The sequence below is a fragment of the Cryptotermes secundus genome, unplaced genomic scaffold, assembly GCF_002891405.2.
Source record: "Cryptotermes secundus unplaced genomic scaffold, Csec_1.0 scaffold631, whole genome shotgun sequence".
Lineage (NCBI taxonomy): Eukaryota > Metazoa > Arthropoda > Insecta > Blattodea > Kalotermitidae > Cryptotermes > Cryptotermes secundus.
The window spans coordinates 597,871-610,288 of NW_019742970.1; the positions used below are offsets into that span (position 1 = coordinate 597,871).

General features: G+C 41.3%; 1 protein-coding gene across 5 annotated transcripts in view; it reads left to right on the forward strand.

The window, feature by feature from the left end:
* LOC111873593 (eukaryotic translation initiation factor 4 gamma 3) overlaps window positions 1-12,418 on the forward strand; it is a 133,247-nt gene that overhangs the window by 114,493 nt on the left and 6,336 nt on the right. For all 5 annotated transcript variants that reach the window (XM_023868430.2, XM_023868432.2, XM_023868431.2 and 2 more), the window contains 7 exons: window positions 398-535; window positions 2,848-3,063; window positions 3,373-3,449; window positions 4,683-4,836; window positions 8,157-8,421; window positions 8,939-9,224; window positions 10,893-10,975. In XM_023868430.2, coding sequence (XP_023724198.1) covers window positions 398-535; window positions 2,848-3,063; window positions 3,373-3,449; window positions 4,683-4,836; window positions 8,157-8,421; window positions 8,939-9,224; window positions 10,893-10,975 — 1,219 coding nt within the window. The remainder of the gene's footprint in view (window positions 1-397; window positions 536-2,847; window positions 3,064-3,372; window positions 3,450-4,682; window positions 4,837-8,156; window positions 8,422-8,938; window positions 9,225-10,892; window positions 10,976-12,418) is intronic.

Consider the following 12,418-nt stretch of genomic DNA (forward strand, 5'->3'; position numbering starts at 1 on the left):
ATTTAGGTGTCAGAGTACCTTCAGACTCTGTAGAGGGCAGCTGGAGAGATGAAACCACTCAAGAAAATATCGAAGACTGTCTTGAGCTGGATGAAGGGGGCCCTGAATTTTAACTTCTGACAGGACGAAATTGCTGCAATGATTTTTTTTAAATTGTTTACATCATCATTACCTATATGTCAGTTTTCCACGCGTTTGTTTTCTGAAAATTTTCCTTGTCTTAGGGCTCTCTTTTGCTTCATTAACCTGGACATTGGGTTAATCTGGATGACCTTCCTGTCCATTAATGCAGATTAGCGACAGAAAGCCTGCCACTTCCTGCGCCTTCTCTTTATGTACAATAGAAGCTGATATCCACAGTGTTAGTACATGTAATGAGAGTAGCTGCATGTTACAGGAGCTGTACAAGAAGGTGCGTGGCGTGCTGAACAAACTTACACCGCAGAAATTTAGCACATTGGTATCTCAGGTCCAGGCATTGCCAATTGACAGCATTGAACGTCTGCAGGGTGTCATCAACCTTGTATTTGAAAAGGTGAGATGGGTAGCTGTCTGTGGTGCTGTCATAGTGATCAGACGTGAAAATTCCATACAATTGTAATGTATTATGCTTATAATTGTAAGCTCCCAATTGTCTAGCACATTTTGGAATAGAGTGAGCCAGTTGCATGATGAAAACTTACATAGATCCGTATTTTCCCTGTTTCTCTGGCTTAACAGGTTTGTAGTTTACTTGTGGGGGTCTTCTTAGGTGAGATAGGGCATTGGATGGTGAAAAACTTTTGATACACAGTGATGTATTTGCGAGTTCAGCTGGCCCCTACTATAATCACATTTGCTGCAACCATAACGGCACCTGGTTCAGGGAGCGTGGCAACACTGCTAATGGCAGTTGTGAGAATTACGTTGTGGTAGATGGAAAGGTGTGCCTCACTGTTTTTTTTTTTCAATCTGTGTTAAAATGATAGATTGTTCTTTAAAAAATGCCTTTGGCATTAGAATTCTAGGTCCCTTGGATACCTGTCAATAGATGTATACTGTAGTAATAACGTCGTTGGCCCTCCACACATAAAATTTATCACAGCATGTGATTTTCATTTATTTAAGTCATTGTAAGCCTCCTACATTCATTCATGGGCTGAGCCCTTCTTGAGAAGCTGCCAATTGTACAGCTACTCAAGAACTTACCAGCATTTTATGGAACCCGAAGTTCATTACTGTGTTCACAAGGACCCTCCACTGTTCCATATCATGAACCAGATCAATGTAATCCATGCCATCCCATCCTATCTCTCAAAGAACCATTTTAATATTGTCCACCCACCTATTCCTTGGTCTTCCCACTGGTCTCCTTCCTTCCGGCTTTCCCACCAGTATCCTATACGCATTCCTTCTCTCTCCCATTCATGCTACATGCACTTACCATCTCATCCTCCTTGACTTCATCATTCAAATTATACTTGGAGAAGAGTACAAGTTATGAAGCTCCTCATTATGCAGTTTTCCAACCTCCTGTCACTTCATCTCTGCTCGGTCCAAATATTCTCCTCAACACCCTGTTCTCAAAAACCCTGAGTCTATGTTTGTCCCTTAATGTCAGAGACCAAGTTTCACACCTATGTAGAATCACAGGCAAGACTATAGTTTTATGTATATATGAGCATACAAAAGGTTCTGAACTGAATGGTAGCAAGCATTACCCGAGTTAAGTCGTCTCCTTAGTTTCATCCCGAATGAGGTTCTGATTTGTTATAGTTCCCAAATATCTGAACTCTGCCACATTTTCAAAACATGTGTTTCCAGTCGTTATGTCATGATTTTGCCTTGCATTTTGGTGACGAGGTAGTAACATATACTTAGTTTTCTTTGTGTTTACTTCTAGACCAACCTCCTTACTAGCATCAGTTGAAAATTGTGGTTTTTTCTTTGTGGTCTCTATATTATCACGCAGTAGGTTCAGATCATCAGCATAGACCAACAACTGATGTGTCCCGTTTAATTTCAGTCCCACCTGGTTTTCCTGGACCTACCTAATGGCATATTCTAAAGCAAATTTGAAAAGGGGTGGCAATAAAGCAACTCCTTGTTTTAGACCATTCTGGATAGGAAAATTATCAGACAAATGCTTACCTATAGGGACTTTACCATACGTTTCGTTTAAACACATTTTAATCAGCCTGACTAGTTTCATGGGAACCCCAATCTCTATTAGAATATTGTACAGTACTTCAATTCTAACTGAATCATAGGCTTTCTTGAAGTCTACAAATAACTGATGTACTGTCTCATTGTACTCCCATTATTTCTCCAGTATATGACAAATGCAGAAGATCTGATGTTAGGTGGGTCCCTTGTCACCACGGCATGGCACATATATGGTTGCAGACAGAGGAGGCACCCTCCAGGTATGGAGGGTAGCTGTGAATATATTAAATACACAGTCGTGGACAGCCAACAAAGGTTGGTCCTCCAGCGTTATTGGTTAGGCGTGGGGCTAACGACTTCTCGCTATAAAAAATAAGCTTGTTATGACAATTTGCAATCCGCCATGTACCTGAGGCTCTTTCTCTCGTGGTAAAGTGGCTGGAGCATGAAGCCGACCATTCACCCTCCAACTAGTGCCAAGGTTGAGACAAAATAGGTGTATACATCCACTTCCCATATGTCTTTGCGGTGTAGTGCTTAATTAGTTAAGCACGGATGACTTCACCTTTTACCCAAATTAACTCATTGGTTTGTAGCCTCTTATAGCAGACATATATGTACTGCAACATTTGTGTATAAGCAGAAAGTAGTTATGCCTCACAGATAAGTGTGAGTGAACATGTTATGTGTTGGTATGTACAGGCTGTTGATGAGCCAAACTTCTCCGAAGCATACGCAAACATGTGCAAGGTCTTGTCTATGAGTATGCAGCCCCAGGTGGACCGCAAGAAGGATGAGCCAGAGTTTAGTTTTAGGAAGCTGCTGGTAAACCGTTGCCAGGGGGAGTTCGAGAAGAATTCTCAAGTGGAACTGAATCGAGAAGCCAAACTGAAAGAGATTGAGGAAACTACGGATCCGGTGAGTATTTATATGAATTGACAGGTACATGACATCATGCAGTAGCTCTCACTTTAATATGTGTCCATTGCTGTAGCAGTAATTTATTCTTAACTCCATGTAGTAGATTTGTCAATAAGAAGCAAGCTGATGGTCAATCGGCCACTCGAGGAATTCCCAACATTTTGTGGAGCCTGAAGTTTCCTTACAATGTTAGGCATTTAATTTTGTGACCTTTTTTTTTTTTTTTTTTCCTTGATTGACTTGCTGGCATTTGTGTATGAAGTTCCTGGAAACCTGTTCAGTACCATTGACTATTTCTTTCTGCAGGAAAAGAAAAAAGAACTGCAACTCATTTTTGAAGAGGAGGAGCGAAGAATACGAATGAAATCTGTAGGAAATATTAGGTAAGAGGCTTTTTATCAAGAGTTTGTGAACCTGCAGGATTCCTCAGTGATGTCTGGAAGTAGTGAACTGATATTTGTGAAGTATTAATAGACACTGAGAGGAAATCTGAAATACCAGTTACGTTTTAGCTTATGTTTCTGTGTTATCAAACAAAAGAGGATCGATTTACTAGACTGGGGACCACAGATAATCTTGCTCAGAGGGCTTTGTGTCTGTTTTCTTTTAATGTGTGTTTTTTTGTATCAGGTGTTCATGTAAGGTGTTAATCTTGGTATTGTGTCAGTGGTCTAAATGCATAATCGTTGGGTTTTCATGCTCCTTGGCTGTATGGTCTGTGTCTTACTAGAGAATCCATTCTTTAATCCCATCTCTAAGCTTAAATACATAACCACATTACAGTATTGAGGTGTAAGAAAACTTGTATCTGGTTATGAGGGAGATATGCTAATAGTGAATAAGAGAGCAATGTTCCCTGCATCTTTAGCTTTATCCAGAATTAGAAGTTACAAATTTTCTCGTGCATCTGTAACATGCAACTGAACTCTTCAGAAGCAGAAGTCCGAAGCCCTCTTTTCTGCATGTCTGCAGTGTCCAAAGTTAGCGAGATGTATTACAAAATACAGTATGTTATGGGTCAGTTTTAAATTTGGCAGAATTTTCAAACAATCTGTGCATGTTTAATGCCTCCTCTTGCTTTGAAACCATGAAGAGACTCATTTGGAATACTATCTTTTAGGATGCTATAAAGTGTTCTGCTTATGCTGTGTTTGTTGAACTGTTAGCCAGTATGACATTAGTTTGTCCTGGAAGAAGCACTTGAATGCAAATTCCAGATCCTTGTTCTGTCCACTCTGCTTTTTGTCAGTCATATTTTCCTATTTCAGTCCTTTACAAGCTACCAGTTTCATACGGGTGTGTTTTTCAGGCCTAATGTTTTGTTACCGTAATTGTGGTTGGACACTTGTGTCTCACTGACATTCCACAGTTGCAGAAGGATTTGCATCTCCCATTCACTAGCTGTGTGACACAATATACAAGCTATAGGCTATTCATGGAACTTAAGTAACTCATATATTATTGAGACCACAATGTTTTGACATCTTGTGATGATAATGACGCCAATTTCACCATATGTTTTGTATGTTCTCCTTCTCAAAGGTATATACTGCTTTATATTGACTTACACCATGGTTAATCAGGTAGCAACTGAGATATTTGTTGCCATGTTGCAGGTTTATTGGTGAATTGTTCAAGTTAGGGATGCTTACAACAAATATAATGCAACGGTGTATCAAGCATCTTCTTGATGCACAAGATGAAGAATCATTGGAGTGTTTATGTAAACTGCTCACGACAGTTGGGAAGGAGCTTGAGAACAAGAAACAGGTATGTTGTGATATTGTTCTGTTAGTCTGACTCATGTCGTGTTGGCTAAGTTGCTGCTGGCTGCTACCAGGGAAGGAATTCCTTGGGACTCATGATAACCATATTGTTCCGGTAGTCCAAACATGTAATTCTGTGTTTTATAGCCTCATCTCTATCCTTGTACTTAGCACACAGACACGGCTTTGGCTTTCCAGTGTAGGAATTTTTGGGCTTAAAGTTCCATTAAATTAAATTAACACGTATTATATTGTCACATGGTTGCTTTGTGAACGCTCTTTATACACTGGTAACACATTTTTGTCTCATCCGTTGTTACTCAGCGGCCTTCTGTTGTTCAATTCCGGGGAAACTTTGCTTCATTGATTCTGCAATTGTCTACACAACGGCTTGCGGTTTTTGCGTTACCATGGAAATATCTACTCCAAACACGTTACATTGCTCCTTTCTAAAGGTTGTGCGTCCCGAACAGCCTAATGGTGCTTCCTAAGGTGTTCATCTTCCGTGTGTTACCTCCGCCTTTTCTTCGGTGTTTTATCTTCCTTCCATCTGCCCCCCCCCCTTCTTCCAGAGTGCTCACCCCAAGCACTTCCATGGTCCATGTGGTTGTGTGCCCCATTGTCTCACATTGTTTCTTCGTTCACCCTTGCGGGGGAGGCTGGTACGTTCACGTTACCAGTTCTTCCCATGTGGGCCGTTTCCCTTTTTTCGTTTTGGAGGTGTTCAGCCTCTCCACAAGATCCACTTCTTGACATTCTTTGGTGGGACAGGAGATTTGGTAATTAGCTTCCCGGTCTCATGCCTGGTCATTTTTTTGTAGGGCTCGATCCATGTTTCTCTTGTTGCATTGTGGTTGTGCCTGTTGTCTCTTCCGAGTGTCCACCCTTTCCGTGTTGCTCATACCGCATTATCCCTGGCACGAAATTTCCTGATGGTATTATCCTTGCCCCGTGCCACTCCTGCACGGTTGGTCATCCTAGTTCTAGGAGCGACCAGTTCTGTCTGTGGGTGACACTGTTCCTGGGTAATGTACAACTTTATGACATCTTGTTGGCTTCCTGCTTTTGCCATGCCACTGTTGCATGGTGGCTCGTCCCTCTGTGAGCGACGACCAATTTCTTGTGGGATTTACAATTTCCCTTTGTTGAATGCTTTGCTTTCTGGCGGTGGCGCTCTGTGGCCAGTTTTAGGTCCCTACGCATTTTCTTCTTCGGTTCTCTGACTGGCATTACTTCGGCATCTACTATGGATACCTCTTCTTTCTGTGTAGCCTCAGGATTCCTGCCCAGTGAGGCCGACTTCTCATCTCGACATGCCTCCATTTCTTGGCAGGCCAACGTCTCATTGTGGCTGGCATTTATCTTTTCTCGCCAGGATCTCCAATTGGCAATCATTTGTGCATGTCTGGCTTCCGCCTTTGCCTGGTTGGCATCCGGCTTTGCTTGCATGGCTCTGAATTCCTTCAACAGCAGTTCCATCATCTGCTGTGACTCCGTTTTAGCTCATGTGTAAGTCCAATCTTTTAAATTAGTCGAGGCGTGTTCAAGGTCGTAAATTACTTCTGACACCAGTTGTCACGTGTTGGTTATGTCACGCGACAAATAACTTCGTGTGAATCTCGGATTTAGCGGATCTTTATTGGATACTTACTTCTGCCCTCTTTACAATTGTTATCACTTCAACTTTATTCTGCGGCGGCTATCTTTGAAATGTGTCATATGGCGACCAGGTTCCAACTGTCTTGTATGTCTGTAGCTCTCAGCTTATGTAGGTGTTCTGTGGACTAAGTAGAGGACACCTCTTGCCAAGGTTCGGTCTCATGTGTTCGGCGATCCGTTGCTTTGGGAATGCTCTTTGTACACTGGTAACGAGTTTCATCTCATCCGTTGTTGCTCAACGGCCTTATGTTGTTCATCTCTGGGGAAATGCTGCTTCGTTGATTCTGCAATTGTCTACGCAACTGCTTGCTGTTGTTGCATTACCATGGAAGTATCTACTCCGAACACGTTGCAATATGTACACCTCAAATTTTGGGGTTTATGACTGAAAATTAATAGCCACTCTTCTGGCATTCTCTGCCAAGCAAGTTTCTTCTGAAATGTGACAGTAACCAGAGCGGAGCACTCCTGTCTGATCTTGACAGGGTTCCGGCGCTGTGTGATTTGGATAAAATGTTAAGGTTTGTGAATGCTATGGAAGCTCAAATCCTAAATCAGCAATTTCTGTTGTAATGCTCTGGTGGCTGGAATTGTAACTATCCATTTGCTTTTACATTGCTGTTTTATTTTATGTCTCTCTATTGAATGTATAATGGAGACAGTGGAATTGTGGCATAATAGCTGTTAAAACGTTGAAATTGGGTCTGAGCCTTGAGCCTCAGAAGTTTATCCATATGAATTCAACTTCTGTCTTCTTGTCTCACCCATTCCCTGTTTGTGTACCAAGTAGTTGGTATGCACTGCGTCTAAATTGTGTCTAAGCGTGTGTTGTCATCGGATGTCATGAGTCATTGTATCATCACTAGCAGATTGCTAGAATCGGTTTTCAGCATGTGATGGACTAGTAATCTTCTAAGGTGGTACACTCCATGTCTTCATGCTAGTTTTTGACCGATGGTTTTACATGGTGCTTGGCTAACCACTGTTCACACATGTGCGTTGATGTCCCGATTACATATTGTGATAGTAACCTGAGCCCCTACGTACCATGTGCCTTCTGGTAAAGGTGTGTTTATTTTGTGTAGAAATGTGATCAGCCTCTGTGTGATATAAGTCATTGTGTCGCTGTGATGATTTCATATACTGACTGCAAATGGTAAGAGACAGGTTGTACAGCATGTGACTTGTCGGTACCAGGCTCTTTGATAATCTTTTGCAAACAGGAAGTTTGTAATGACAAGCTTTCCTCGGCAGTATGTGTGAGCACTGATTTTCAGTCTGATGAGAAAAAGATACCTTCTTCCTTTTTGTTCTTACTCTGTCTTAGGATCCATTGTGCTTGTGAGTGATTGATTAGGATCATCCTGAACAGAAGCATATTCTGAAATTATGTATTTTAGTGTGAGTTCAGATTAAAGCTCTGTTGGACATGGTTCAGCATATGTATGGCAGTTAATAAGAGAATTTATGAAAAAAAAAAAGAAGAAGAAACATTAACATGTTCATACCTGGAAATAAATAAAAGTAGTATGCCTAATTTCGTGTGAAGACTTTAACTTCCGTGAATTTCATAGAGACGATGTGAGAGAAATGTCTGGTTTCAGATGTTATCTCTGTAACCAGTTAGGTGTACTGCAAGATGGTGACTTGATTTTGTGTTTGCAGGACCTGTCAGAATGCTTCAATAAGATGAAGGAAATTTCTGCGAAGAAGGGTGAGGTCTCAAGTAGGGTAAGGTTCATGTTGCGGGATGTAATCGACTTACGGCATGGCAAGTGGATCCCTAGAAGAAAGGATTTAAATCCCAAGACCATGGAACAGATCCAGAAGGAAGCAGAGAAAGAGACCTTAGATCAGCAGTTGCTGTTAAATTCTGCACCTCAGGGATCCCGTGCGCAAGACGATAGATTTCAGTCAAACAGGAGGAACAGTGAGTACTTAGGCGTGATTCAGAACGTTTTTCCCAGATTTTTGCACAAGCTGTTGTATGTTTACTGTCTCTAAACTGAAATTGCAGATGTTTTGTTTCATCTATGAATATTTTTGTGGGATTTAATCTCCCTCTTTCTCCTTGTGTTTGCATGCACGCGTTTATGTGTCATCTGACTCCATGATTTTATAAATTAGGAAATTTACATTTATCATGCAGGTTGATATTGTTTTGTCCCAGTTTCATATGTATAATTCCAATATAGACAGGTGAACCAGACGAAGACTTGCTCAGAAATTCTCTTCTTTACATACGATACATATACATGCCTTTTCAAGGTGTTGTAAAAAAAATTCTTTTTATGTTTCAGTCAAAGAACAGATAATTCTTGCGTAGCGGATAGAATTCAGGGACAGTATATGTAATAGTATAGTCTCTTCTTGGACTTTAAATTATTTATTCTGATAGTTCATAATTGTTGTAGATGAGGAACTGTGATGTTTTTGTTGCTCCTCAGGAGGAGGAGGAGGTGGCCTGAGTGAAGACGGGTGGAACAAGGTGAACGTTCGGACATCCCGGTGCACAGTGGACACTACAAAATTGAAGGCTGCCAAGGAAGATACTGCAATTGTACTGGGTAATGTTGGCCAGTTTAGGGAATGGAGTGGTGGGGCAAATACAAAGGGCAAGGATGCAAGCAAGAGACCTGTAACTTCTGGCGGTAATCCCACGTACAGTCAGAATATGTATGCAGCACTTGACACTTCCACTGAAGATGGGAAGAGGCCTCTGCCCTTATCCAGGTACAGTCCTGTTGTGATCTGTAATATAATTATGATTTGTTATTCATTTCCTCATATTTTTAGCCCTTTGTATTTCTCTGGTACTGTGTCCAACATCTGGGGAAGGACCAAAATCAGCACAGCATAGAGAAACAAATTGTATATATAGAAATAAATTTGGTCCTTGTGGTTTTGTTGTAAAATCGAATTGTCCTAGGAGGCAATCCTCTTGTATCCAGACATCCCGGGTAAATTTGCAGTTCTGTACAACATGAGTCAACTGATTTGAAATTCAAAATGAATTTTGTGGGTTGGAATGTTATATAGTGATGCAATTTGGATCTAAAACGCTTGGTGTCTCATGTGTTGAACTAATGTCTGGATGAAATAAATTCATACCTATTGGTTCAAGAGGGCACACTCACTCTCTGATGAAAGGTAAATAAGTTGGTGTGGTTCTAGAGGAAATTTGTGGATACATAGATTTGCTAGGTAGCTGAGACTGAAGTGTAATTTTGCCTGTCGTTCTGTATGGGTGTGAAAGTTGGTCTCTGACATTAAGGGAGGATGGAGAGAACTGCACGGTGAGGAGCCTTGTAACTTGTACTCTCCTCCAAGTATAATTAGAATGATCAAGTCAATGAGAATGAGGTGGGCAGGGCATGTAGCACGAATTGGGGAGACAAGGAATGTGTATATGATATTGGTTGGAAAGCCAGAAGGAAAGAGACCACTGGGAAGACCAAGGCGTAGGTGGGTGGACAATATTAAAAGGGATCTCAGAGAGCTAGGATGGGATGGTGTTGAGTGGATTGATCTGGCTCAGGATAGGGACCAGTGGAGGGTACTTGTGAACATGGTGATGAACCTTCCGGTTCCATAAATGCTGGGAAATTCTTGAGTAGCTGCAGAATTGGCGGCTCCTCCAGAAGGGCTCAGCTCCATGACTAAGTAAGTAAGTAAGTAAGTAAGCTGTGATCGAAGAACAGGAAGGAAATGTGCTGCTGCACTTGTTGTGTATGTGAGTGACTGTCATTGTGGCTTCTGACAATGGCCCACATGGCTACGTGGACTGGAAGAAATTGTTTATGATAGTCGGAGACCAACATTTACTATCGGCAGAACCATAGACACTAAAGTGGGCTCTATTTTCATCTGCACCAACTGGGAATTTTGTTTTTCGCAGCTGCAGCGAGTACAGACAGACAGGCAGGCAGGCATGGCTGTTATGCTTCAGGATCGTAGTCATCCTGCAGATGTTGGGGAAAGGATATGGTGCTTAATTACCAAAAAAAAAAAAACAGCAGTTTCTTCTTTATGTAAAAGCATGTCACAGTATATTGCTTGGTGTCATGACATGTTTGGCGAGGAAAGGGAATTTCCAGCTTGCCTTTACTCAATATAGACTTTGCCAATCCTGGAGAATCCCCATTAGGGTTATTCTGAAGTCGAATTCGGCACATGGAGCTGTGCTGGAGGTTGGTTGGAATCAGAAGCCACATACAGTCAGTGCAGTATTTGCCCAGCAGACACTTCGATCATTGTGGAATAGAGTTCTTGATGGTTTGTGGTTCAGGAGTCCTGTTACTGTTTTGTATATTTTGGTGGAATATAGCACAGTTTTTGTCCGTGGCATGTTCCTCTGTAAGTGGGAATACAGAACTGAATCTGAAAATGGTTTTGTTCCAGTTCTCGACCAGGTCCAGGCAAGACGACGCCTTCCCCATCTATGGAAAAAGAACAGATGTTATTGGGCAGAACCCGAGCAGAAGGTTAGCCACCATTATTATAAAAACATTGAGAAAGAAATGTATATTTTATATTGGGAATATATGTTTCGTACGCAAGATGGTCCTAATATTATATCGATTACCTATCTGTTTAAACTTTTCAGACACATCCTTCACATATGGAATATAAACAGAATACAGAGGGCTTTCCTCTTTCTTCGGACGACTACTGCCCTTGGAATTAATGACAGAGTCAATAAAACCTTTGGGATAACCGTTCAACTGAAGATCGTGTCTCACGTTAATTTCTCTGACCAAATCTCGTTGATCTTGGCATATGGTAGAGGCTCGGTCGTGGAGACTTTTTATCAAGCCTCTTCCGTACGAAACACACACTTAGGAACTTCCTTATGAAAACTAGACCGAAGAGATCCGCAACAGACGGCACAGTGCGTCTATAGCATTCCCTGTGAATGTGGCAGAAGCTACATTGGCGAAACAGGCAGACCTCTGGCTGTGCGGCTCCGGGAGCATAGGCATAACCTAAAAGAAGGTCTTCTAGAAAAATCTAAACTAGCCCAACATGCCTATGAAGAGGGACATAGGGTAGGCTGGGATGAAGCTAAGATTTTGGATATTGAAAGCCACATCAGGTATAGGAAATACAAGGAAGCGGCCCATATGGCATGCTCGGCCAACCCAATTAGCCAACCCAGTTTGGACTTTTCTCCCATTTGGATCCCCATTATCAGCAATGAAGTCACCAATTCACATAGAAGATCTGTATGACGTGATATATGCTTTTATTTATTTCTATTAAGTTCTAAATTAGATAGACGTGATTTACTCCACTGTTGACGCTAGTTAGACACTATTTGTTACTAGTTCTTCTTTCTATTCCATTCCGTGGGGTCATGGACCTGGTTATGAGTTTAGTTTCGTGGCATAAATTTCTACAGATCTGTCTATCCTGGTTCCACGCTTGTAAGTGTTTGCTACAATTTGTTAGGAATATATTTCTTATTAGCTCTCATGGACTTAGCCTGGTCTCAGGTATTTATATTCTTCATGTTTTGTGACATTGGTTTGTCCAGTGATTGAGGCTAGCTTTTTCTAACGGACCCAACTGAATAGGTGTTTTCCTTCACCTGAGGATGGAAACAGATCCAGTTTTCGAAACGTGCTGTTTTTATTTATCTTAAAAACCAGGAGGATGGATAAAGTCCAAAACCCAACATATCAGTGTGTTATACACCATCGTCAAAATCCTATAGTAACTACTTCTAATTATAATAGCCTTGTACTCACGGAAAAGTGTTCATTGGTCATAGTAATTGCATTTTTTGAAAGTTGTACAGTTGTACCTGGCAAATGGACTTGGAAAATGTCAAAAGAATTCAATTCCCCCCCCCCCTCACAATGAGCAAGATTTTTTGTTTTGTAGATTATGCACCTATGTGAAAGATTAGTTTTGAGTTGGTTGTA